This window comes from Symsagittifera roscoffensis, chromosome 3, assembly GCF_963678635.1.
Source record: "Symsagittifera roscoffensis chromosome 3, txSymRosc1.1, whole genome shotgun sequence".
NCBI classification, from domain to species: domain Eukaryota; kingdom Metazoa; phylum Xenacoelomorpha; order Acoela; family Convolutidae; genus Symsagittifera; species Symsagittifera roscoffensis.
This window is the reverse complement of record NC_087064.1, coordinates 12,510,190-12,532,235: the sequence shown is the minus strand read 5'-3', so window position 1 is coordinate 12,532,235 and position 22,046 is coordinate 12,510,190. Positions and strand designations below refer to the sequence as shown.

The window sequence follows — 22,046 nt, the reverse complement described above, 5'->3', positions numbered from 1 at the left end:
ATCTCGAGGCGCAGATTTTCTTAAAGATCAACAAAAAAGTTTGAAGTGAAGAAACTATGAAAAAACTGGAATGCTCTTTTTTTTGATCTAATCAAGTTCGAAATTGATTTTTGTCAGTTTACTTTTCACATGTCAGTAAAAATGCAATAAATTAATTGATAGACTGGCCAATTCCAATTAATTAATTGCAGCAGTTCATAATTGATTGGAAGGGCCCAATTAATTGTTTCCCTACCCTTGAGTCAGATTACACGAATATTCTATAATTTTCTTTGATTAGAGGTAATGTTCTCCGCACATGGTGTAAAAGAAAACATAAACAACTTGGATATATAGATCGAGCTGCTTAAATTAATAACAGCTCTATAATACTAATCTAGTTTTTCCGATATAAAAACCAACTTTAGTTGGATAAGTTTTGTGCTAAGTTTATTCTCGGAATAAGCTTAGCACAAAATTTATCCAACAAAAGTTGTTTTTATATCGGAAAAAAAGTGGATTAGTAGTATAGAGCTCAAGCATTGTTTGTTTACTAATTAAGAAGCTTTATGCATTGTGAATACACAAAATTACTGCTGTGATTAAGCGTTTCGAAAAAGGCGGAGCAATAAGCAGAATGGTCCAAAGGCAGAATGGGTCCAAGAGCAGAAAAACATTGATTTATATTGGTTTTGATAAAACAATTATTAGAATCGTCGAAAAATACCAAGAAAACGAAAAAATTATGCATGAATTGACTAGTGTCATTAAGTTTTTTGATTAAACTTTTTTAAAATTCTTGATTGAATTACTCAAATTATGCATAAAATGATCGTTGCTTTTGTATTATCGACACTTCTCATTATTAATATACCGATTAGCTTATAAAAGTTGATATTTTTCTGCTCTTGAACCCATTCTGCTTCTTGACTGGCCACCGAAAGTTACATTTTACTAGCAGCAGATTGAATCAGAAAAATTATGGCTATAGAGCTGCAAAGTTAACAAAACTGCTCGCATCGGGGCGAAGCCCAGAATGTTCCGACTGCCTTTTAAGGTCTATGGAGCAGTAATAACACGAAAAAAATAAATATAAAGAATTGAATTTTTTTTAATTTTAGATTTTTTGTGAAAATGATCAACCCACATGCCATATAAAAAACGAGGTGATAGATTTCGCTCCTAGTATCAACTAAATTTAGCAAATAAGCTTCCTTCAACCAACTTGGAACGATTTCAAAGACGGATTCAATCTCCGCTTAAGCGTTAATCGCGTGTTAATTGTCCCAAATTTTCCAAAATGGCAATCTTTAAACCCCCTTACTTTACCAAAAATGATCACAGGTAAAATATCTTTTCAAATTTAAGCTCAGGACAACAATACTTTTCGAAATATATATGAAAATTCTGTCAAAAATGGCTAGTTAAAAATTCGAAATTCGTCTCAAGAAAAAACCCACCCAGAGCACAAATATTCCGTTACTTTCGTTACGAAAGTCGGAACAACAACCAGCACAGAAGAAAGAGAGACAGATGAAGAGATAGAGAGAGAGAGAGAGAGATAGAGAGAGAGAAAGAAAGAGAGAGCAGAATTTGATGTAATCGAAATTGCACACTTTCCTTTAAAATAAATACGAGAAATCAATGAATGCACTTCATTAAATCACATAGAGCTTATGCTCTATAATCTTAACTTATAAAATTTGCAATAATTTCCGCAATTTATTTTGAAAAAAGGCGTCTCGCCATATGACACAAGCTCAGCTCATAAAAAAAGTCCAGAAAGGGTAATTGCTTTGAAAGCGGATGGAGATATTTGAAATACCCATCGCTGCTTCGCTTAAAGTAAATATGAAACAACAGAAATGTTTTGGGCAATTTCTTTTGCATTCTCGCAAGGCTCGGTTTTACAACCCGCTGTGAATATAAACTTGATCAGCAATCTAAAATATCTTAGTCTCACAAAGAACGAAAATTATGCGTGAACAAATTTTGATTAGCTGAAAAAAAAACAGTTGACAAGACTAGGTGAATTTTCTTTAAGCTCAATGGCAAGGACAGCGTAACTTCTTGAATCAACGATTGAAAATTCTTAAATTATCTGCTAGCTCAACAGCAATGAACAGACAGTGCCAAAAAAAGAGCTAATGCATTCAGTAAAAGAGAGAAAAAATACGATGTCGAGATATTTTTACAGAATACACTACTTCACCATGAGATTCTTCAGTTTCAGAATTTTTATGATTGGCATATTTTTGATGCAACAACCTCAATCTCACAAAACAAAAGAACCACAAAACAAACAAAAAACATCGAGTAAATAAGCGGACAGATTTGAAGTCGACACTTAATAATAAACTGAAAAACAGTCGAAATATTGTCAGTTAAAAACAAATAAGAATACTTGAATCGAAAAGTACCATTCTGAAAACAAAATTATTTTTAAAAATGCTGCAAAACAACTAAATGACTTTTTTCCGCATTTTGTACACTGAACTCCAGATTTTGAAAACTTTCATTAACAGCACTTTTAGCAAACCAGAAGATGATAATTTATATTATTGTTCCGACTTTCGATACGAAAGTAACGGAATATTTGTGCTCGGGGTGGGTTTTTTTTTTCTTCAGACAAATTTCGACTTTTTAACTAGCCTTTTTTGACGGATTTTTTTAATATCATTCGAAAGCCACTGTTGTCCTGAGCTTAAATTTGAAAAGATATTTTACCTGTGATCATTTTTGGTAAAGTAAGGGGGTTTAAAGATTGCCATTTTGGCCAATTTGGGACAATTAACGCGCGATAAATTTCGCGCTATTAACGCGTAAGCGGAGATTTAATCCGTCTTATAAATCGTTCCAAATTGGTGGAACGAAGCTTATTTCCCATAACTGATTTGTTACAAGGAACGAAATCTATCTTTTTGTACTTTATATGGCGTGTGGGGGGATGATTTTTATAAACAAATTTCAAATTAAAAAAAAAATTCTCATTTTATTTTATTTCAATTAAATTTTTATGCTATTACTGCTGCTCCATAAAACTTAAAAGGCAGTCGGAACATTCAGGGCTTTGCCCTGATACGAGCAGTCTTGTTAAAATATCTAAATACAGAACCAGAGAAATATAATATGTGTATTAAGAAAAAAAATGCGGAAAAGATTTCAAAACGATAAGTTTTTCTCAAAATTTGGAAAAACTGAAATTTTTTCACAAAAACTTTTCTGATTTTTTCAAACTCGGGCTTGCTAAAACCCCAGCCTACCATTGTATAATGTTAAAGTCTATTGAACGGTATAGGCTAGAAAGCTGTGGGACCATTATACAAAGTGTTAAAATACCTGCACTAAAAATTTTATGATAAACACATTCGATCGCTAAGCTAGTAGTCAGAAAAGTTTCGAAAAAAAAACAACAAACGTATACTTGGTTTGCCTTTGAAAATTCTAATATTTCCTCAAATCTTAGTAACTAGGAAATCTTTACTACAAATGTATATTAAGGTTAATTTTGAAATTCTAACATTTCCTTATATAGCTTTTTTATCGAAAAATTCACGTGTTAAACTACCCGCACTAAAGATTTTATGATAAACACAGTCGCTCCTCGCTAAGCTCGTAGTAACAAAAATTTCGAAAAAATTACGTATATTAGAGCTGACTTCTATGAGTTCCTACAATCTGAAATAACACAACCGGAAGTTAATAGAAAAGAATAGCCGGTACATAAGCAGGCAAAATTAAGTCACACACAACTTAAGCGTAAAAATTACCAAATTTTTTTGAAAAAAAAACAACTCACACTGTAAAAACGCTTGCCGTACACATCAATGAAAAAAACCAATACCCCATTACAAAACCCTAGCTAACCACAAGGGTTAGACCATAGCCTATAGAAAGGCTGAAACGTAAGAGGACGCAATAAAATTGTAGTTTTTAAAAACAATTCAACTTTTGAGTCCCAAAGACAAAAGCCTTAATGAATCGCCATTAAAAGCCTTAAAGGATCTTTTAATCTTAAAATTCTTCTTGTTGAAGCACCTAACGTCAAATTTTAGCACCAGTTTAACTTTTATTCGAAAGCAGATTTTTTTTCATGAAAAAAAAAGAAACTGTTAAACAGAACCCCAAGCGTGAAGAACTTTCAAGACTTATCGGGGAAAAAATAAAAAAAAACCAACAAGACCTTCTCAGAATCTTCAATTCGTTTATTGATAAAAAATTACACTTTTAATTAAAACATTTTCACCTTTCATTTTGTAGTCAAAACTAACCCAATTGAGCGGCAAAAAAGTCGTACCAGAAATCGAAATGGTGAGAGGATCTGAACTAAAGCTTAAAACTTCGGCAGTGAAAACACAATTAGGTACATTTGACCACATTTTTTCAAAAAAGTAAACAAAAACAAAAATCAAAACCAACGCTCAAAAAAAAATTCATATTTTTGCAAACAATTTTTAAATTTGTTTCAATTATTTTATTCCCAAGAAGGCGATAAAGAACTTTTGATAACCAATTTTATTTGAGTGAAACTAAGTAAAAATAAGTTGCATAGGTTAAGTTTAGAACTAACTTCTACACCGAGACGCAAACACTAGCGAAAACACGCCAAAAAAGCAGCTCTAAAAATGAAATAAGGCTGTAATTAATTTTAAATCAACCTACCACGCGATGGCTTCGAACCTACGCGCTAGAGACTAGGAATTTCACATCCTAACTTCTCAGCCACGGACGCGTAATAAATCACAAACACTCGCCACAAAAAAGCGGACGAAACTTTGAAATTTCTGAGGCCACAGATCGTGATTGTAGCATAAGTGACACCAAATGAGTTTATTTGCGAGTTACGCTGGGAAAAAAAGAAGGTCCATACTAATACACTACACTCGCGAGTGTAATAATTCTATTCCAAGGCTGCTCGCTCTCTCTTTATTTGCTCGAAATTATGAAATTATGGAAATTACTTTGATGATTTTTTTTAAATATCGTTCGGCCAATGGTCTTGCAGTCATTGCAGTTATTTCGTCATTGCAGTTATTTCGTGAATCTTATAGCTCTATAAAATAAAGAAATCACTTACGGCAAATAGGACATTTGGACTCAAATAAGTCAACTAGAATTGGTTTTATAAAAATCTTTCAGCGCAAAAACAATCAAACTTTTTGTAAAATTCAAGACTCAAATTCTCTGAAAAAATTATCTGTTTTTTTTTAATTTTTCAGCTCAATTGATTCATTTCTAGATCAAGCTAAGAGAAAAAAAACTCAAACTGATAACCCTTCTTAAGTTACCGTGAACCGTTTGAGCATTAATGGTGTTTTAAATTTGTATTAATAAATCCGTGAGATACAAAAGTTGTTACAATAGAATACACTTATCAACATCCTCACGGTTTTTACGGCACAAAAACATTTTGAATACACTCGCCGTCAATATCTTTATAACTGCTGTCACACTTTTCAACACATTCACCCTTCAGTCGGAAATTTTTACACTTCTTGCAGCTAGAAGACCCCAACTTATAACAGCCATCGCACTGCGGATGGCATTTGATGCACATTTTGGGAAAACTAGGCAGAAAATTTGCTTCGGCGGGGAAGTAGTCTCGAGGACAGTCGATCTCATTATTGTCGGAATTAACGAAAAAATTGGTTCCTTCATGATCACTCGTATCTTCATTCCCCGTTTTATCCATTTTTGTTATGTTTTGGCCGTGGCCTTGCAGTTCATCTACAGCTACACATGTATTGTTTTTCCCCCATTCTGAAGTGTACATCTGAGCTGTCTCGTTAACCGAATGAACCAATACTACCCCTCTGCATTTGTTGCAGCCACCCGCGCCCAAAGAAGAACTGTTGCCGGTACATCCCCAGCTTATTTCACAGACATTAGAACAGGGATAGCATTCCCGATTAGTCTGATCTGCGAATGTGGGCAAAGGGCATTGATTCACACACTCTCCGCTATTGTTGAAACTAACACACTTCTTGCAGTTTAATGGTCCCTGAAATTTTAGAAAATTTATATAAATATATATATATATTTATTAAGTTATAACATATATATTACATAAATTACATATTTTAATTATACATACGTAGTACATAATTATAATAACTGATACTATCTTCGGTGCATTGCGATGACAACGTGAGTCTACTTGCATGCGAAAATTGTTTCAGCAAAATGTTAAATTGAAAGAAAAGGATTTCACTGTACTCTCAGGTGGTTACTTATAGGGACCCTCCTGATACCTATTTAAGCAACAAAGTTAAGCAAGCTAATAAAAAGGATACTTGTTACCGTGGCTTGGGAAGATTCCGAGCGTCATATTTCCGGAATCATAAGTATATCATTCAAAATGATATCAGAATATGACGATAAAAAGCTCAGTTTACACACCCTCAACAATCAATTGGAAAGAGCAATCAAACTGCTCAACGAAAGTAAAACAGAAAATTAGAACACATACCCTAGCACTGCACCCAATACATTCCTTGTGGCACGTTTCACACAGATTCCCTTCTACAAAGCTAGAGTCTAGATCGCATTCGGATATACACGTTCTGTTGTTGAAGTTGAAATTACGACACTTGTAGCACATTTCGGGCCCAGGACCCCAACAAGCGGCCTCGCCACCAACTGTCGCACACTCATTGTCACAAAACTTTTCTAGATTCTGCGCACAAAATTCCTTCGAGGGTAGAAAATCCCAGTTTATCGAACAATTGATCTGATTCGATTTCAGATCAAGATTCGATTTCGGATCTAGCAGATCCGAAAACATATGTTCATTGATATAGCACAAGTTTGGGCCTCTTATGATTGGGAGCTTTTGAATAGTTTTCAAGGAAGAAAGTCCCAGGTATTCAAGATCATGGTTTTCCGAAATAGCAAATGATCCCCTAATTCGGTTTCCTTCACCCCTGATCACTTCCAAGTTTGACAGGAAAGAGAGGTTTCTCAAAGGACTCCTTAATACGTGCAGCGATCCAGTGATTTCCTTTATACTTTTAAACAGATGAAGCTTTGATATATTAAAAGGTTTTGTTTTGCAAAATACATCACCGGACCAAAATGAACTATCCAGCACTACGTCCCCATTTATAACCCTGCAATCTTCGGCACTGAGGATTTTTTCGTAGTCCTCATGTTTACAAAGTTCGTCAGGTACTTGCTGCGTTACATAATTTTTGATACTTCAAAACCTTGCTTTTATAACAAGACCAGGAAAGGTGACAAAATGGCTAAATTTATCACCGGGTAACTCCTATTATGCGAAACCTTTCCGACAAAAAAATCTTGAAAAAAACCGCTTCCATTATTGGTATTTTTTTTCAAGCTAGCGAAGAAAAATACCCGGTATGGACTTTCTTATGAAAATGACAAACATCGGATAATATCAAACCGCGTTCCTGGTGACTTTTCTGTTTTGTTTTGAAAAATGGAGTATCAAAAATAAAGTAGCGCACTCTGAAATCATCAACAGCACAAACTCCGTCAACCGAACAATTCTCGCCACATGGTACACACTTGTTTCCCTGAATTGAGTTCCCTGGTCCGCAACTTATGACGCACTTCTTATTCAATGAATCGGACTCGTAAGCATATGTTCCTAGTGGACACTGCGATAAACATTCGTAATGATATGCATACATCCTCTGGTTCTCATAAGTCACTGGCATTTCACCTGATTCCCGAGGAAGGTCATCAAGACACATCTTTACACAATTGTCATCGGACTTTAGGTACTTGCAAGCGTTGCATTCGGATTTGAAGTTCCCTGAACATCCAGCCGAACAGTCCTCGTCACAACACTCCGAGTCACTGGGCCCGAAACACCTTCCGCCCAGGGCTCCAGGTCTCTTGCATTTATCACTGCAAACCAAACGCGTCAAGGTCTGACAATCTTCCCTTTTGGGTCCCCAGCAATGTCCAGACTTGCAAACTGGTCGCGGGTCCAAGCTAGATTTCTCAGCTAACGATGTGTTCGCAGGAATTACAGTTGTAGCGTTCAATTCCTCATAACCACACATTATTTTACCTTCTCCAATCAAACGTTTACAGCGCTCTGAGTTACCTGAATTCGATAATATCAGAGGGAACTCATCAGAAGGGCCACTTTGCATGATGTCCGTGAAATTTATCAAGTGTACAAAGCATAACTCACTTGCGCTAATCATGACTCCGCCTCGACTGATTTCTTTTAACTTCGGAAAAGACAGAAATTTTAAGCGAGCATGCCTTGAATGAACATCAGAATCGCCGTCATGAACATAAAAAGAGCATTGTTGCCTTTTTCTGTACGAGCATGAAAGCAAACTTTCTCCTCTCACTATTACCAAATTTGGGAGCACAAAACGAGCCAAACGTACATTGCGAATCAGTAGGTAGCCAGAAATTTCCCTCACTTCGCTGAGAAAATCAAAACTGTATGTTTCGTTATCGGGTTCGAAGATATGAGCGATCTCAAGGTTCCCATAGATGTGCGTGCATTTTGAGCTCCCTCAAGATCGAAATTCAGGATATACACATAGCTAACAATCAGTAACTTTCAGAAATTATAAAATTTATCACATTCATAAGAGCAGCAACTCTACACAAAGAGGAGATGCAGCACTTACTGTACAAAAGCAATAAAGACTGCTCGTATATCAAGGCAAAGTCCCGCATGTTCCGACTGCCCTTTAAAGCCGTTAAAAAAATTTCAGTTCAAGAAAATGATAATCGAAAAAATATATATCTGTATTTTTATTGTTCATTTTATACCCCATATGCTAGGTAAAGTAAAAAGGTACGTATTAAGCGTCTCGTATCGAACTAATAAATGAACGAGTCAGTTTGTATGCCAGCGCGAATCCCCGAAAGTCCCTAATGCCCATAAATACGAAGAAAAAATTTTTGCTTGGAAAAATCGATAAGGATGTATTTAGGATCTTGTATGGCATTATAAAGACCCAAATTCAGGCCTCAATTCAATTTGAAATGACTTAAAAGCCGCTTAATTTTGTTATGAGCGCGTTAGTTCTGTTAAAAGCTAGTTAAAAACATATCGCGTTGATTATACCAAATTGGGCCGAATTGGTCATTTTCAAACCCCACAACTTTTCAAAAAACGATCAGTTGGATTTTTAGGATTTTAGCTCAAGACAAGAAAAATTTTCAGATGGTATTAAAAAATTGTAAAAAACGTTTAGTAAAAAAATCGAAATTTGACTGAATAAAACACCATAGGTCGAAACTTTTTTGAGCGAAAAAATATATATACGAAGTCGAGACTAGTAGAATTACAAATTGCAGGAGTAAAAGAAAATATAATAAGCAAAAACAATGAAAACTGCATACAGCGAAAACTTCTGAAATGTGGCAACTAAACCGACAAAACATGAGCAGACAAATGAGAAGACGACAATTTTTTTGAAACGGAGTTTTTCCGTTTGAAAAACAAAACAGGTCCTGGTCACATTTGAACCCAGGACGTTTGACGTCCCAGGCATATTCGGTACCTCCAGACTTAGTGTGCCGGAGACGCTTAGAAATTTGAATTCATTATGAACCAAGATACCAAGTGATCCTGTTCAAAACGGTGTTAACCCGAAAAACGTCTATATTCGGATTTGATAACGCGTGCTAATCGCAAGCGTAATAATCAAGTTGTTAACCTGCAAAAAGTCATAAACGTAGACGTTTTCCTGTTGGGTGACGGACGAAACAACAAAATTGAGAAATAAAATTTTGTGAGACAAGTTGTTTACTTGGAAAAAAGTCTAAGCTCCAATATATGATAACGCTTGCTATTCGCCAGCGTACAGAAAATTGAAGTCGCTACTGATGTAGCATTTTAATAAAAAAAACCCGCTGACTGGATTATTTTAATAAAAAAGAGGCAAAGCTGCATTCGCAAATAAGAGCACAAAATGGCAAGCGGGGGCAGAAAATCGAACACAATTGTTAGTTAGGTTGGAAAAAATTGAAATGGTACTTCTACAAAACAATTGCTTGATTTGTTATCGATGTCAATCATTCATTTCCGTAATATATGTATCCGTAGAATTTCGCCCTTCTCTGTGATATTTCAGTCTCAAACGACAGTATGGTTTTGTGATTCCGTTTACAACACCGCTGAACTTATCAGAAGTTCCCATGCACTCTCGTGAGCTGATTGACGGCAAAAACGAAACAAAAATTATCAGGACTAAATTGCTTGCTAGGGCGATCTTCATTTTAACGCCAACTCAAAATGCGATTCAATCAATTAATTATAACCAAACTAGGAAAACTTGAATTCTTTCAAATCTCTATCTTATCAAACGATCTTTCCTATATTAACCAAAATCAAACACCCGGGACTTCAGCTTTTAAATATTTGCTACCGCCGGATTGTCGGCAAAGAAATCGTTTATTTGTCTCGAAATACAAACTAGAATTGAACTTTCAAGTTTGCAAGGAGTGTCTGATAAGATTGAAAAAATGAAATAAAATGTTTCAGACAAATCCTACTTTCTAGTATTCAAAAAACAACAAACCAAGTCGAATTAAATTTCAGATCAAAATAATCAGCAGTAATTTATTTTGAGCTTAGCATGAATTCTGGCTAGACATTAAACTTTAGCGCAAACATTCCCAACATTTGAAGTCAATAACCTTCAAAATAATTGATTTATCGGGCTAAGGTGCTCGACAAAAGTCAAACAATTAACAGTCTTTGACCAAAATAGTGACGTTCGATTAAGGCTTCTTCGAAACCAAGTCGAATCATGGGTCAAACACGGTCACTTAAACTTTCAAGATATATAATGAACACCTTCCTATTCACTATCGTACAAATTAATTAAGACTTCCTGAAAACGGCTGAAAACAACTCGAAAAGAAAACTCGTTGACCGCAGGCAGTTGCAATATAAGGGAATATTTAACCATTTTACACGAAGGCAAAGCTGAACTCCGCTTACATTACACAATAGAAACACGGCACAAACTACTCTAACAACGCGAGAAAAAAAACTAAGGGAAAAAGTCCTTTGTAAAAATTAGGAAAAGCAAAATTAGGAAAGAAAAAGTTAAATTAGATGCAAACCACGCACCTCGAGAGTGAGAGGTTTACTAATTTCTCTACCAAAATTAGATGGTCGCGGCTTATTCAGGGAAAACTAGTCAGCTTGTTCGTTCGATTGAAACCTCAACCTCAACTGAAGATTTGGCTGGGTAATTTTTTTTGAATATTTCTCAAGGCTATGCTGGCTTTTTTAAAGAAAAGTGATTGAACCAATTATGCAGGAAAGATCCCTACCTCTTTTTATCAGTTGAACCCTTAGTCGCATATTTCTACCACCTGTTCGATGATTGAACTCTCAATCTCGGATTTGACATGGTAGTTATAGGAAAAAGTTTCCAAAAAGCCGTCAAGTTATCAACATTTGAACGCTTTATAGCGCATTAAATGTTTTCTACTAATATAAGAGATTAACGTTTTATGCAGGAGAGATACTCATGACTAGCTCTATCAATTGAACTTTTAATCTCACAATTTGCATTAAAAAATATAAAAAACCCCAACACTGAAATATTCGAAGGCCGTAGAACGTACAAAACGTGATTTGCAGACACATAGTGGCGTAGCCGGTCTTTCCATAGGCACATACAAACAATAAGTCCGTGTAGTAGTTTTCAAGAAAAACCATATGCAAAACTGACCAAAATTTTCCAAGGCATCTCAAACAAAACAAATCCCATTAAACTTTCTTTCATAAGATCCGTTATTATAAATGAAGAATTTACGTGACGTTTACAATTTTGCTGTTCGATAGTGAAGTTTGCTTTCCTTCCAACAAAAAAGAAGTAAACTTGAAAAGAAATTTCAAATCAAACCGCAAATAATCAGATTTTAGCGTGAACAAATTTCAACAATTTTCTTGAAAAAAAACTACAACTCTTAAACACGCTCTATTGATAACCTGCATTACAGCAACAGCATAAATGAACACTTATATTTGCAACTTAGATTGAAAAAAAAGAACATCGTAGTTTGACACTATGCTCCAAATTAACAAACGTGAAAAACCAGCTCTAGAAAAAACAAAAGAAAAAAAACTGAAATAGGACTCAAAATAAGACTCTTAATCTCCTAGATCTAGGATTCGATCTGCGCCCTACTGCAATCAAGAGATATTGCGTCTCACACACTATCCACTCAGTCAAGCACGCTTAGCCGCCGACAAACACTAGTCACGAATAAAGCAGCTACATATGCTAAAAAGTGGCACCAAATACAAAAAGACTCAATTTTGCAGTGAAAATTTGGAATATAACAAGCTGAAGGCATCCAAACAAACTTTGCATTTGACAAATTTTAAAGCATAAAACCAGATGTATGTATCGAGTTTTTATTTTTCCTGTGTCGTGTGAAGCAAATAGCTTTTTTCGGTTCATTTGTTGAATTGAAAATGTATCAACTGTGTTAACATTTTCTTATTCAAATCTCAAAGCATATGCTATCAAAAAACCCTAAGAGTGCACCAAAAGTGGCCCCAGAATAAACGTAGGAAATAAAAATGTAGAAATAAGCCTCGCATTAGGTCTCGAAACACAGATAACAGATGAATCAGATAACAGATGTTATGAAACTTCCAATGCTACAGATCGTGATTTGGCATAAGTGCCACCAAATAATTGAACTTTTAATGAAAACTTTTAGTTGCGAGTTAGGTTAGAAAAAAAGAAGGTTCGTAATAATACACTACGCTGCTCGCTAGTTGTATTACAACAAATGACTGGAAATTGAAGTCATGGGAATTATTGGAGAACATGATGTTTTTATCAGCCTTCAATTTAGCAATTAATTGAATTGAGCTTCAGAAATCAAAAGTCAAGTAGCAAAAATCAAATTTGAGCATGAACAACTCCTTTTTATCGCTATAACAAATATCAATAAAAAGTACAAAACCTCATTCATTAAGACCTTGTCATCAAAAAATGAATGTTGCCATGCCAAAAAGAATGCCATAACTTGAAAAAAATAAAATAAACAACAGCACCACAGCTTAAGGAAAAAACATTTAGAAGACATGATTAACGGAGAATCGTTTACTTCTCTACTTATTTGTTTGAATCCTTTGAATCGAAAAAAATACTGTTATGCATCACTCAAAGTTAAAACATCTTGAATTTTTATCTTGAATTTATTTGAAAACAAATCAGTTTGTAAAATGAAAAGCTAGCTGCCACTGAAAGCTATGGCTGTCAAAATTACGAATGAGCCCTTTTAGTAGCATTTGTAGCCATCACGTTGCCATCATCAACTGCACTGCTGAGCTTTCTCAGCATATACTGGCCTTAGATCTCGTCTTAATAAGCAGCAGTTGCAGGCAGGCCTTGCCTTGTAGTTATGGATACCAAAAAATAGATACCGAAGCCCTATCATCTATTTGTATCTCTTTTATGTCCATGGCCACTTCTGTGCCTGTTCCAAGATTGAATTGAAGACGAATGCTTGCTCCTTTTACTTTCATTGTACCGCTTGACCTCATTTTCAGACGACCTATCTCTCCTTCGACTTGTTTCGTGTTCTGAGCGTGAAATTGACCTCGAGCTCTCTTTTCTTTTATACTTGAGCTTCTTTTCGGAGCCTCTTGATGATTCATCACTCCTATTTAATTCACTGTTCGATGCAGGTACTGACAATTTATTTCTTGATTTCTTATTTGCTTGAAAATCTTTTTCAACTTCTCTTACAGATTCACAAATAACATTTCTGAAATCGTGATGTCTTGAGCCATTTCTATTTTCATATTTTCTTTTGTCTATCCTTTCTGGTGTCAAAGTTTTCTTTTTATGTTTCTTCTCAACTTTTTCGCGTTTCTCTGTTGGTCGTTTTTCCGTCTCGTCGTCGCTCAGAGCACTCGCTAGCTTCCTCGTTTTATTTTCCCCGCCCATTTCTCCACCATTCACCCCTGCATTTCCTCCCTTGGTGTTGTTTCTTTGTCTAATGAATTGTTGCCACCTGGCCTTGGCTACACTCTGACTGAAGTCAACGTGTATGCGTCTGTCGTCTATTAAGACATTGTCCATTTTGAAGTAAGCCTTCTCGCAGTCCTCTTGCTAAACGAAACGAAATGATATTTTAGAACGCTTTCAAAACATTTGTAACAGCAGCATTTGTGCCAACCAAAATTGCATTTTGTTAGCACAAATAAAAACAAACTATTAAAAAAGAAACAAAAAGATTGGCAAATTCTTGATGACAAAACTTGAACCACGACTCTCGCTTACCACATCATTAACTTTTAAATTTTGCTTACAACAGACATTTTAAATCGAACATAAATCAGTTCAATTCACGCGAAATTTGTCATCGCGAAGTTAGACTGATCGAGTTTTGAATGGGGCTTTGGTTCGTTTCTTATTTCAATCAGTCGGTTTGGTCATTTGGTGGATCCCTAATTATAGCTTACCTTGTCGAACTCGATGAATGCATACTGAAGTGAGTTTCCCGTCTTCCAGTCTCGGATGACCTCGCAGCTGAGGATCTCACCGAAGCGGCTGAAGATTATGTGAAGGTCCTCGGAGCAAGTGGCTGGGTTCAGTTTACACACGAACAAAACATTTTCGGGAGGTCTCACATCGGCACTCGGCAGATCTCCTAACATCTCCAGCACCTAAAATAAAAAAATATATGTTAACTTGGCGATGATACGTGAATCTTACATTGCCACGCGGAACGTTTCCGCTAATTTAATTGTATTTATTCCTTGGTATGGTTTTCGCGATTCCAAAAACGTATTCAAGTCATATGAAGTCAAAGAACGATAATCCTGGAAGGAAACCCTGAAATCTAAAAATCACACGAAATCTCATAAAATTACTCTTGAAAATTAAATTTCACAATATTTTGTTGAAAGCAAATAGTTATTAAATGCCTTTTTAACCGGAAAAGGCATAATTGCAGATACCCGTATGTAATCCACTATGGAACTAGATGATGCTGCAAATCTGACAAAAATTATGATTTTGACCAAGGAAATTTTGAAGACTGCTCCTACCTGAGCCTGTGCCCTGGCCTCCTTCTCCCTGTACTCCTCCTCCAACTCCTCCTTCGTCTTGGCCCTCTCCTCCTCTATCTCGTCCTCAACACACATCCGCTCACTCTCCATCACCTCCCTTGAGGGACTGGGACTTCTGCTGGGGACTCTGAGAGATCCAGGGTCCTCAAAGGGGTCCTCAAGTATCACTGTGTGGCTGATGCGGATGTCCTGTAAACATATCCAAGACATCTTAATATGCTCCTTATCAGAAACAAAAAATAACTGGACTATTCTTGCATTAATCAGACTCACAAGTCTTAGAAAATCACAAAATACCAAAATAAATTACATCAACCCAATAAAAAACTAATTTTTGCTATGATGTGAAGACATGTTTCCGTTTTACAAATCGCAATGTTTCCAGTAAATGGAAAGCGGTTGATGAATGCCAAGTATCAAAATTCAAGAAATCGAGTTCTGCAGCTAGCAGATTCGGACACCCATATTTATCAATCGCTTCTATTTCCGCTACTTCTGGGTACTAAATCATCGAGTCCGAAACAGGAAACAAATTGAAAGGAGCAGCTATGTCTAAGAGTGATACCTGATAAGGTCTGTTCTCTTCGTCGGTGAGCACTTCATTCATCTTCTCCAATACCTCCATGCCCTCCTCCACTTGACCTATCACAACGTGTGTCTCATCCAAGTAGTCCAAATCAACCCCCAGTGTGATGAAGAACTGGGAAGCAACATTGGCTCGATTCACCATGGACACTGTGCCTTTGTTCACGTGTTTAAGACGGGGTTTGATCTCGCCCTCAAAATGTACGGCCTGAAAAATTTGAAATACGCGATTATGCAACGGATACAACTAATTTATTTTTCTTTACGCAAACAAAATTTATGAAAAATTTCATGGAATACGAAAGCTATAAGAATTTTTGTATTCGGCCACATTTGGTTAAAACATCAACATTCAATTGCTTTTTCGATGTTGAAAAGTGAATACTTGATGCTTAATTTTGAAACAACCAACTGGTGGTTGAAAAAGTGTAACAGAACAAAAATTTCAACTTTCGAAAAATACAATATAACACGTTAAAACCCTTTGAAATTCCCTGAACTTAAAAGAACTCAGACATCAAACTGCGAAAATCAAATTTGAGCGTGAACAAAATTTATGACTTTATTCTTGAAAAAAAAGAAAAAATCATCGTCTTTTCAAGTCAAAATCACTTCGTTCTTGTACTGGGGACTGCTTTTAATTTCCGATCAGCTCAGAGCTAATATCTTTGTGACGACTTACCTGTGGGCCGTACACCTGTGCAAAAATGGATTCCCCTCCCTCGCCCCTCCCGGTGGGATCGCCTGTCTGGGCTATGAAGTTTCTCTTTAGGTAATGGAAGGAGCAGAAGTTGTAGTACTTCGTCTTGCACAGTTTGAGGAAGTTGAGACATGACCTCGGTCTCTCTTCCACAAACAAGTCTACCACCAAGTCACCTATGGTGGTCTCTATCAAAACACTCATTCTAACATCTAGAAGACCAAATTTAATCCATAGCACTCATAACATATTTAACAAAGCAAATTTTTAAGGATTCGCTGATACTTTAGACCTCTCCCGAAAAAAAAACAAACGCCTTCATTTTCCTGGGCTAATTTTCAGTTATTTATCCTGACGTCCAAAAAAGCTGCCTTTGTAACGAAGAATAAAAAAGTTACAACGATGTATGAAAACAGATGCGAGCTGCCAATCAAAAACATGAGCAAACAGTAGTCGGTTACTGTGAGTAGCACAGAAAGTTGTGGCGCGGTTACATTTTTCAAAATGCGAAAAATGCAGTCACAGTCAGCTGGTTCGGTAACTAAAACATTGCCGTCCGTAGTTATCGCTGTCGCAAGTAACTGGAGGACAAGAGCCAACAGAGTAACAGCCACATGAAAAGAGGCGAATCGCAACTTCGCACCAAATGCTCAAAAAAGTATAAACAAAAGTTTTCAACTTGAGCAAAATATTTAAGATGGGCATTTTGTTAGATTCCTTTTGAACCGCTTATAATCAGACGAATCAATGGTTGTTTATTTGTAATAGAATCTTCGTTCATAGCTTTTTACTGAAACTCAGTGGTGACACAATTCCTAATTAAACCAACAAGCTCTTCAAAATTTCTTTGAAAACAAACTGCTAGTTCAACAGGAACAGGGGCGGATCTAGGATTTTCTCGAGGGGTAGGCGGATTTTCAAAAAAGTTTCGAAAATTTTGTCGACCTTTTTTTAGGGTTGACCAAATTGATTTTCCGAGCTCTCTTAAGGAACTAAAAAGACGTGTTTTGGTCAAATTTTCTGCGCCGCGGGCACAAATTTGAAAAACAGGCAAAAAAAGGCGTTTTTAGGAACTTCTTGGGAAATTTAGACTCCCAAATCCGCCCCTCATATTTCTAATAATTCGATTTCAGTTATCCTCTGTCCAAAATGAATTACGGAAATAATAGAGTACCCCATTGCAATAACCTTGCTTGTCATAATAATATTAATAATAATCACAATAATCTGTTTCCACTTCACTAAAAACCAAAAACATAGCCGACAGACAATTGAAAAAAGTTAATGAATGCAAGGAAACAGAGAAAAAACTGACTTTTTTTGAAAATAAAAAGTACAATTTTTGAATTTCAAAGAAAAAATATATGGCTCAAAGCTCTGTGATTTTCCAGAACAAAGTTTGATTGACACATTTTTGATAAATTTCACTCAATTTGAGAAAACCTGATCAATGGGCAAAGTATTTATTCAGCTGGGAAACCTGAAAACTGAAATCCCTTTTCGAAATGAGAAGTCGATGACATTTTTGTGGCCTTTACACTTATGCTGTTCGATAGTGTTCAATAGACTTATTCCTGAAAATAAATCATCAGGGCCTATATAATACTTCACAACCTTCTTCGCTCAATTTGTGCACCGAGAAATGAATCTTCTTTCTATATCAGGAAATTATAACAAAATGATTTCTAATTTTGACCATTTTGTGACTAAAGTTATTTACGGGGAAAAGTCTAGTACCCGATTGCAATACCCTTGCTTATCGCGAGTGTAATTAAGTTGAAAAATAAAATAAACGCCAAACCGCAAAAAAACCAAATCTGCCGTAATCAAATTTTAAGTTTTCCTGAAAAAATAAAAATATATATTGCATCACGGATTATAGAAGGGTCGTCACTATGTTCAAACACATAAAAACTTCAAGGAAGTAAAATTTCGCTCACAGAATTTTTTATATAGTTTGCTTTCAACTTTTGAAAATCGACCTAGAAGTCCGTTGAGATGCATGAATTTAATCTGGGAAAAAGTGGAATCTTTTGCGACCATATTTCCAAACAAGGTTTGTAATCAGGTCATACTTCTTAGCCAGTACCTGAAACCATTATCAAACAAATTTCTTATCGCAAGTGTAATATCGACCGCATCTAAGCTACCTAATGACACCTAAAAGATGGTAACAGCTCAGTTCATTCAGATCACAAGGTAGTTACAGTAACTTAGAATGAAAAAAAGTACACACAGGATTCGATTAACAAAAGAAGATTTCCTAAAAAATTTTTTGCCACAAAGTAAAAAAAGGGGTGACACGTTTTCACAATATACGAATCGCCAGCTGACCTTGAAATGAAATGTTATCAAAGTTGACATAAGTTCATGAACAGCAGCAATTAAGTCAAAAACTAAGTCATTGATCATCAATGCATGAAATTTAACGCATATAGGCTGTACGATTTTGTCCTGTACGATTTTGTGCTGAAAAGAGTTGTACATATTTTGATGATACTTGCCAACTGATCGCCGAAAAAGTAGTGACTTAATTAAAATCTACCGAAATCATCTCAAAATGAACAAAAAACAAGTTCCCAAAGAACTAAAAAGAACCTGGTTTAGCCAAATTTTTTGCGCCGCAGGCAAAAATTTGGAAAAGCAGGTCAAAAAAGAACGATTTTTTTTCGGCGCGCCCTCTCCCTTCAAAACTAGTATAAACTGGCGCAAAGGCGCCTTAAGAAAAATTTTGGGGTCCGTCAGCCAACAGTTCAAAGGAGGGACCTCAGGAGTTTTGATGTACTCTTGACTATAAAAAATAGTGACCAGTAAAATAGACAGAGCTTTTAGAGACCAATTGTGACCGGTCACTATAATAGAGACCAGTTGGTAACTCTGCTCGCAAACGGAAACATGAACAAAATTAGCAATAAAACGAAAAACCACAACACTTAAACATTTCAGAATTCGGTTATTACACAGAGGCAAAGTGGAGCTTCAAAACACTTCCTATACAACGCAAGCCTAGCATTGCAAACTAGCGAATACAAACTGGGGCCGAAATAACAAAGGCGGAAAATTTTTTTTAAATGATTTGTTTTTTGAAAAAAGAAAAATTCCATTTCAGAGAAACGGCTGAGAAACACTACCACCAGCATCAAATAAGCTTTTAGCGGCCCCTAAAGGGACAATTCGAGGGTGGACGCAAATTGAGTCAAAACAAAAAAATGCCACACAAAATCGTTAACAACATTTTTTTTGAGCGATTTAGTTTTACAACTTCGAAATTTTACAGCACAACCAACCTAATTTCAATTTTAAAAAATCAATTTTTGGCCTTCAAACGACCCAAATTAATTTGACTCAGCCGATAAAACAGTAGCCGATAGAACATAAGCCGAAAACATTTATGCCGAATAGGCTTTCAAGCAGAAAAATCAGGATTTGAAAATTTATAACTTAGAGGAGTATTTCAACAACACGTGCAACCGCAATTAAAATTGCTTACAGCTCAAGAAAAATCTTTGATGTAGCAACTAATTCAACAACACTTGGGCAGACTAACGAAAGTCCGCAAACTCGATTTTTCCCGGAAAAAATTCAATTTGAACGTAGAGTGCAAAGGTAACAGCGTTACCTCTAGTCCAAGTCGGAATGAGACTGCTAGTTGCACAGGTTCAATAATTAAGCAAGTTCAATTTTTTACAGATTTATTAAATTATAAACCTAATCTAATGTGACAGGAAATAAATTAAGCATTGGGTTCCAGCACACTATGGTCAAACGATGAATAGACATTCTTCAAAATATACAATTTAGATCATTATCAAAGAAGAAACTGATCGCACTAAAATTAACCATTAATACGTTCGCTATTACTCATTCTCATTTTCCAGATGAGGTTCGTCGTTCTCTTGAAGCACCGAGATATACTGCGTTGTATCCATAATAGGAAGTGATGAATTATCAAAGCGGCCCAAGCCTGCATTGCTAGAAGTCACGTCTGTAAAAGCCAGACTACTGACCAGTGCATTAATAGAAGTAACTTGATTCGTACTCTCTTCTGTTTCAGCACTGTTCCTTTCTTCGTTTTTAAATGGACTTCGCTCTAGTTTCATTTCGTAATCGGACGGAACTCCTTTTCTAGCACTGTATCTGGAATTTGCAAATTCCCTCAAATGGATTTGGATGTGTAAGTTTACATCACTGGCCCGACTTAGGTAGGGAAAGTTTCCTCCACTCTTAAGATGTGCCTTCTTACTTTCAGGAAAACATTTGTAAAGATTCTCTCTCACTTGATCAGTGAGGGCGTTGACATCAAACACATCCAGAAGTGTAACTGGCAGGTCATTGACCAGATGAGGCTTTACATAGTTTTCAGCGCAGTTTAATTTCAGCCTCGAGGCCAATTGCTTCTGTGAAAGCTGATTGAGTCTATTCAGCATAAAAGAGACAGATCTGACAATGCTCATGTCTTCCGAACCCCCGCTATAGACGTTTTTGCAGATGATGTTCCTCAAGATCTTGACTGGACAAAGCCAGAAAGAGCTGGCCAGATGTTCTCGATTAAAGAAAGAAGTATCAGCAAAGGAGTTGCATAATATTAGAGAATTGACACGGGGACACGAACTCGAGAACTCAGCAAACTTCATAGCCAGAAATCCACCGAGAGAAGCTCCAAAGATGTGAACTTTGGAGAAGTTGAGGAAATTCAGGAACTCGCCGAATAGTTGACAGAATGACTCCATTTCCCAAACTACCGGTAGTTCAACAGACATCACCCTGAAGCACGGCAAGTTAATTCGCCAGTTTAGAAAAACGCAGCAAGAATACCAAAAATTTTGTATTTTCATAAAAGTACATCCAGTTTGGTACATAAATACCAAAAATACCACATTCTAAGCGCGAAAAAAATATGTTTTCATTAAAACTAAATCAACGGTCACAAAAAAAGCTTTGCTTGTGAAATTAACATTTACTGAAAGTAAACAAAAATGGTAACAAAAACGTCTTCAAGTTATTGTTTAAGGGTTGATGATAGACAATCACCTGTACTGGAGCGCTGACAGACTCAGAACCTGTTTGTAGAATATATCTGCGGTTCCACAAATGGGAGGCAGGAATATAATGGGGGAGTCCACAGTCTTCGGTCCCGCCTCGTAGTAGATCCACTCCACCCCCGAAACAGTCACCTTCTTCTGCGCCACTGCACTGCGGAAGGCCGAGTATTCGCGGGAACGGAACACGTCATTGGCCGCCATTGCAACTACACGATTTGGAAAACAGTGATATACTCTTTTTTACTGTTCTAACTAGAAAGTTATTTCGACTAATAATTTTCTCTCATCAGAACGATTTTGGTTTACCAGCACATTATGCTTTATAAACACTGATTATTTACTTTTGTTCTCAATCAACCATGGCATTGGAAAATTTTCTGAACAATTTTCTTTTCGATGCAAAATTACAAAAATGAAGCTAAAGGAAACTAACGTACATCGCCGTTTCAATTTAGTACGAGGAATTAATACAGGAGATGATGATCTGAATTAAGATAGAAGACATTTAATCAGGACAGCCTTTCCACTCTAATTGAGATCCCAGCTAGTTAACGACGCGATGTTGTAGAGTAAACGAGACAGCGAAATAGATGGCTCTGAGACCACTTTGATGTCGATCATAAACAACCTGCAGCAAATAACAATGTACACAATTTGAATTGAACTCAAACATCTACCAGTCATA

At 36.2% G+C, this 22,046-nt stretch overlaps 5 protein-coding genes across 6 annotated transcripts in view; all 5 read right to left on the bottom strand.

Moving 5' to 3' along the window:
• LOC134842872 (acetyl-CoA acetyltransferase, mitochondrial-like) overlaps window positions 1-22,046 on the bottom strand; it is a 134,164-nt gene that overhangs the window by 66,898 nt on the left and 45,220 nt on the right. The window lies entirely within an intron of this gene.
• The window catches only part of LOC134842871 (ATP-binding cassette sub-family F member 1-like), a 362,252-nt gene that overhangs the window by 299,501 nt on the left and 40,705 nt on the right, over window positions 1-22,046 (bottom strand). The gene's annotated exons all lie outside the window — the stretch shown is intronic.
• On the bottom strand, window positions 5,299-8,261 carry LOC134841934 (epidermal growth factor receptor-like). The gene is made up of 3 exons (XM_063858027.1): window positions 7,449-8,261; window positions 6,449-7,153; window positions 5,299-5,980 (listed from the first exon to the last, which is right to left on the bottom strand). Exons 1-3 carry the CDS (start codon window positions 8,157-8,159, stop codon window positions 5,372-5,374), a joined length of 2,025 nt encoding a protein of 674 aa, XP_063714097.1. The 5' UTR covers window positions 8,160-8,261; the 3' UTR covers window positions 5,299-5,371.
• Window positions 13,103-16,528, bottom strand: LOC134841304 (peptidyl-prolyl cis-trans isomerase sig-7-like). Its single transcript, XM_063857198.1, has 5 exons — window positions 16,302-16,528; window positions 15,600-15,827; window positions 15,014-15,223; window positions 14,426-14,629; window positions 13,103-14,072 (listed from the first exon to the last, which is right to left on the bottom strand). The coding sequence occupies exons 1-5, from the start codon at window positions 16,521-16,523 to the stop codon at window positions 13,392-13,394; spliced, it is 1,545 nt and encodes a 514-aa protein (XP_063713268.1). The 5' UTR covers window positions 16,524-16,528; the 3' UTR covers window positions 13,103-13,391.
• Window positions 19,773-21,989, bottom strand: LOC134842874 (maspardin-like). 2 transcript variants are annotated; one of them, XM_063859380.1, is made up of 3 exons: window positions 21,795-21,989; window positions 21,351-21,567; window positions 19,773-21,083 (listed from the first exon to the last, which is right to left on the bottom strand). In XM_063859380.1, the coding sequence occupies exons 2-3, from the start codon at window positions 21,560-21,562 to the stop codon at window positions 20,177-20,179; spliced, it is 1,119 nt and encodes a 372-aa protein (XP_063715450.1). In that variant the 5' UTR covers window positions 21,563-21,567; window positions 21,795-21,989; the 3' UTR covers window positions 19,773-20,176. The 2 variants fall into 2 exon arrangements, with proteins under 2 accessions (XP_063715450.1, XP_063715449.1); XM_063859379.1 differs by having other exon boundaries at window positions 21,799-21,989.

Coding starts and splice junctions, on each gene's coding strand:
- LOC134841934 (XM_063858027.1), bottom strand. CDS start 8,159: ATGATTAGCGCAAGTGAGTTATGCTTTGTACACTTGATAAATTTCACG. Junction 7,154..7,448: donor GTGCTGTTGATGATTTCAGA/GTGCGCTACTTT, acceptor TATGTAACGCAG/CAAGTACCTGACGAACTTTG. Junction 5,981..6,448: donor GTATTGGGTGCAGTGCTAGG/GTATGTGTTCTA, acceptor CTAAAATTTCAG/GGACCATTAAACTGCAAGAA.
- LOC134841304 (XM_063857198.1), bottom strand. CDS start 16,523: ATGAGTGTTTTGATAGAGACCACCATAGGTGACTTGGTGGTAGACTTG. Junction 15,828..16,301: donor CACAGGTGTACGGCCCACAG/GTAAGTCGTCAC, acceptor CAAATTTTTCAG/GCCGTACATTTTGAGGGCGA. Junction 14,073..14,425: donor CATTCATCGAGTTCGACAAG/GTAAGCTATAAT, acceptor CGTTTCGTTTAG/CAAGAGGACTGCGAGAAGGC.
- LOC134842874 (XM_063859380.1), bottom strand. CDS start 21,562: ATGGCGGCCAATGACGTGTTCCGTTCCCGCGAATACTCGGCCTTCCGC. Junction 21,084..21,350: donor CTGTCAGCGCTCCAGTACAG/GTGATTGTCTAT, acceptor GCCGTGCTTCAG/GGTGATGTCTGTTGAACTAC.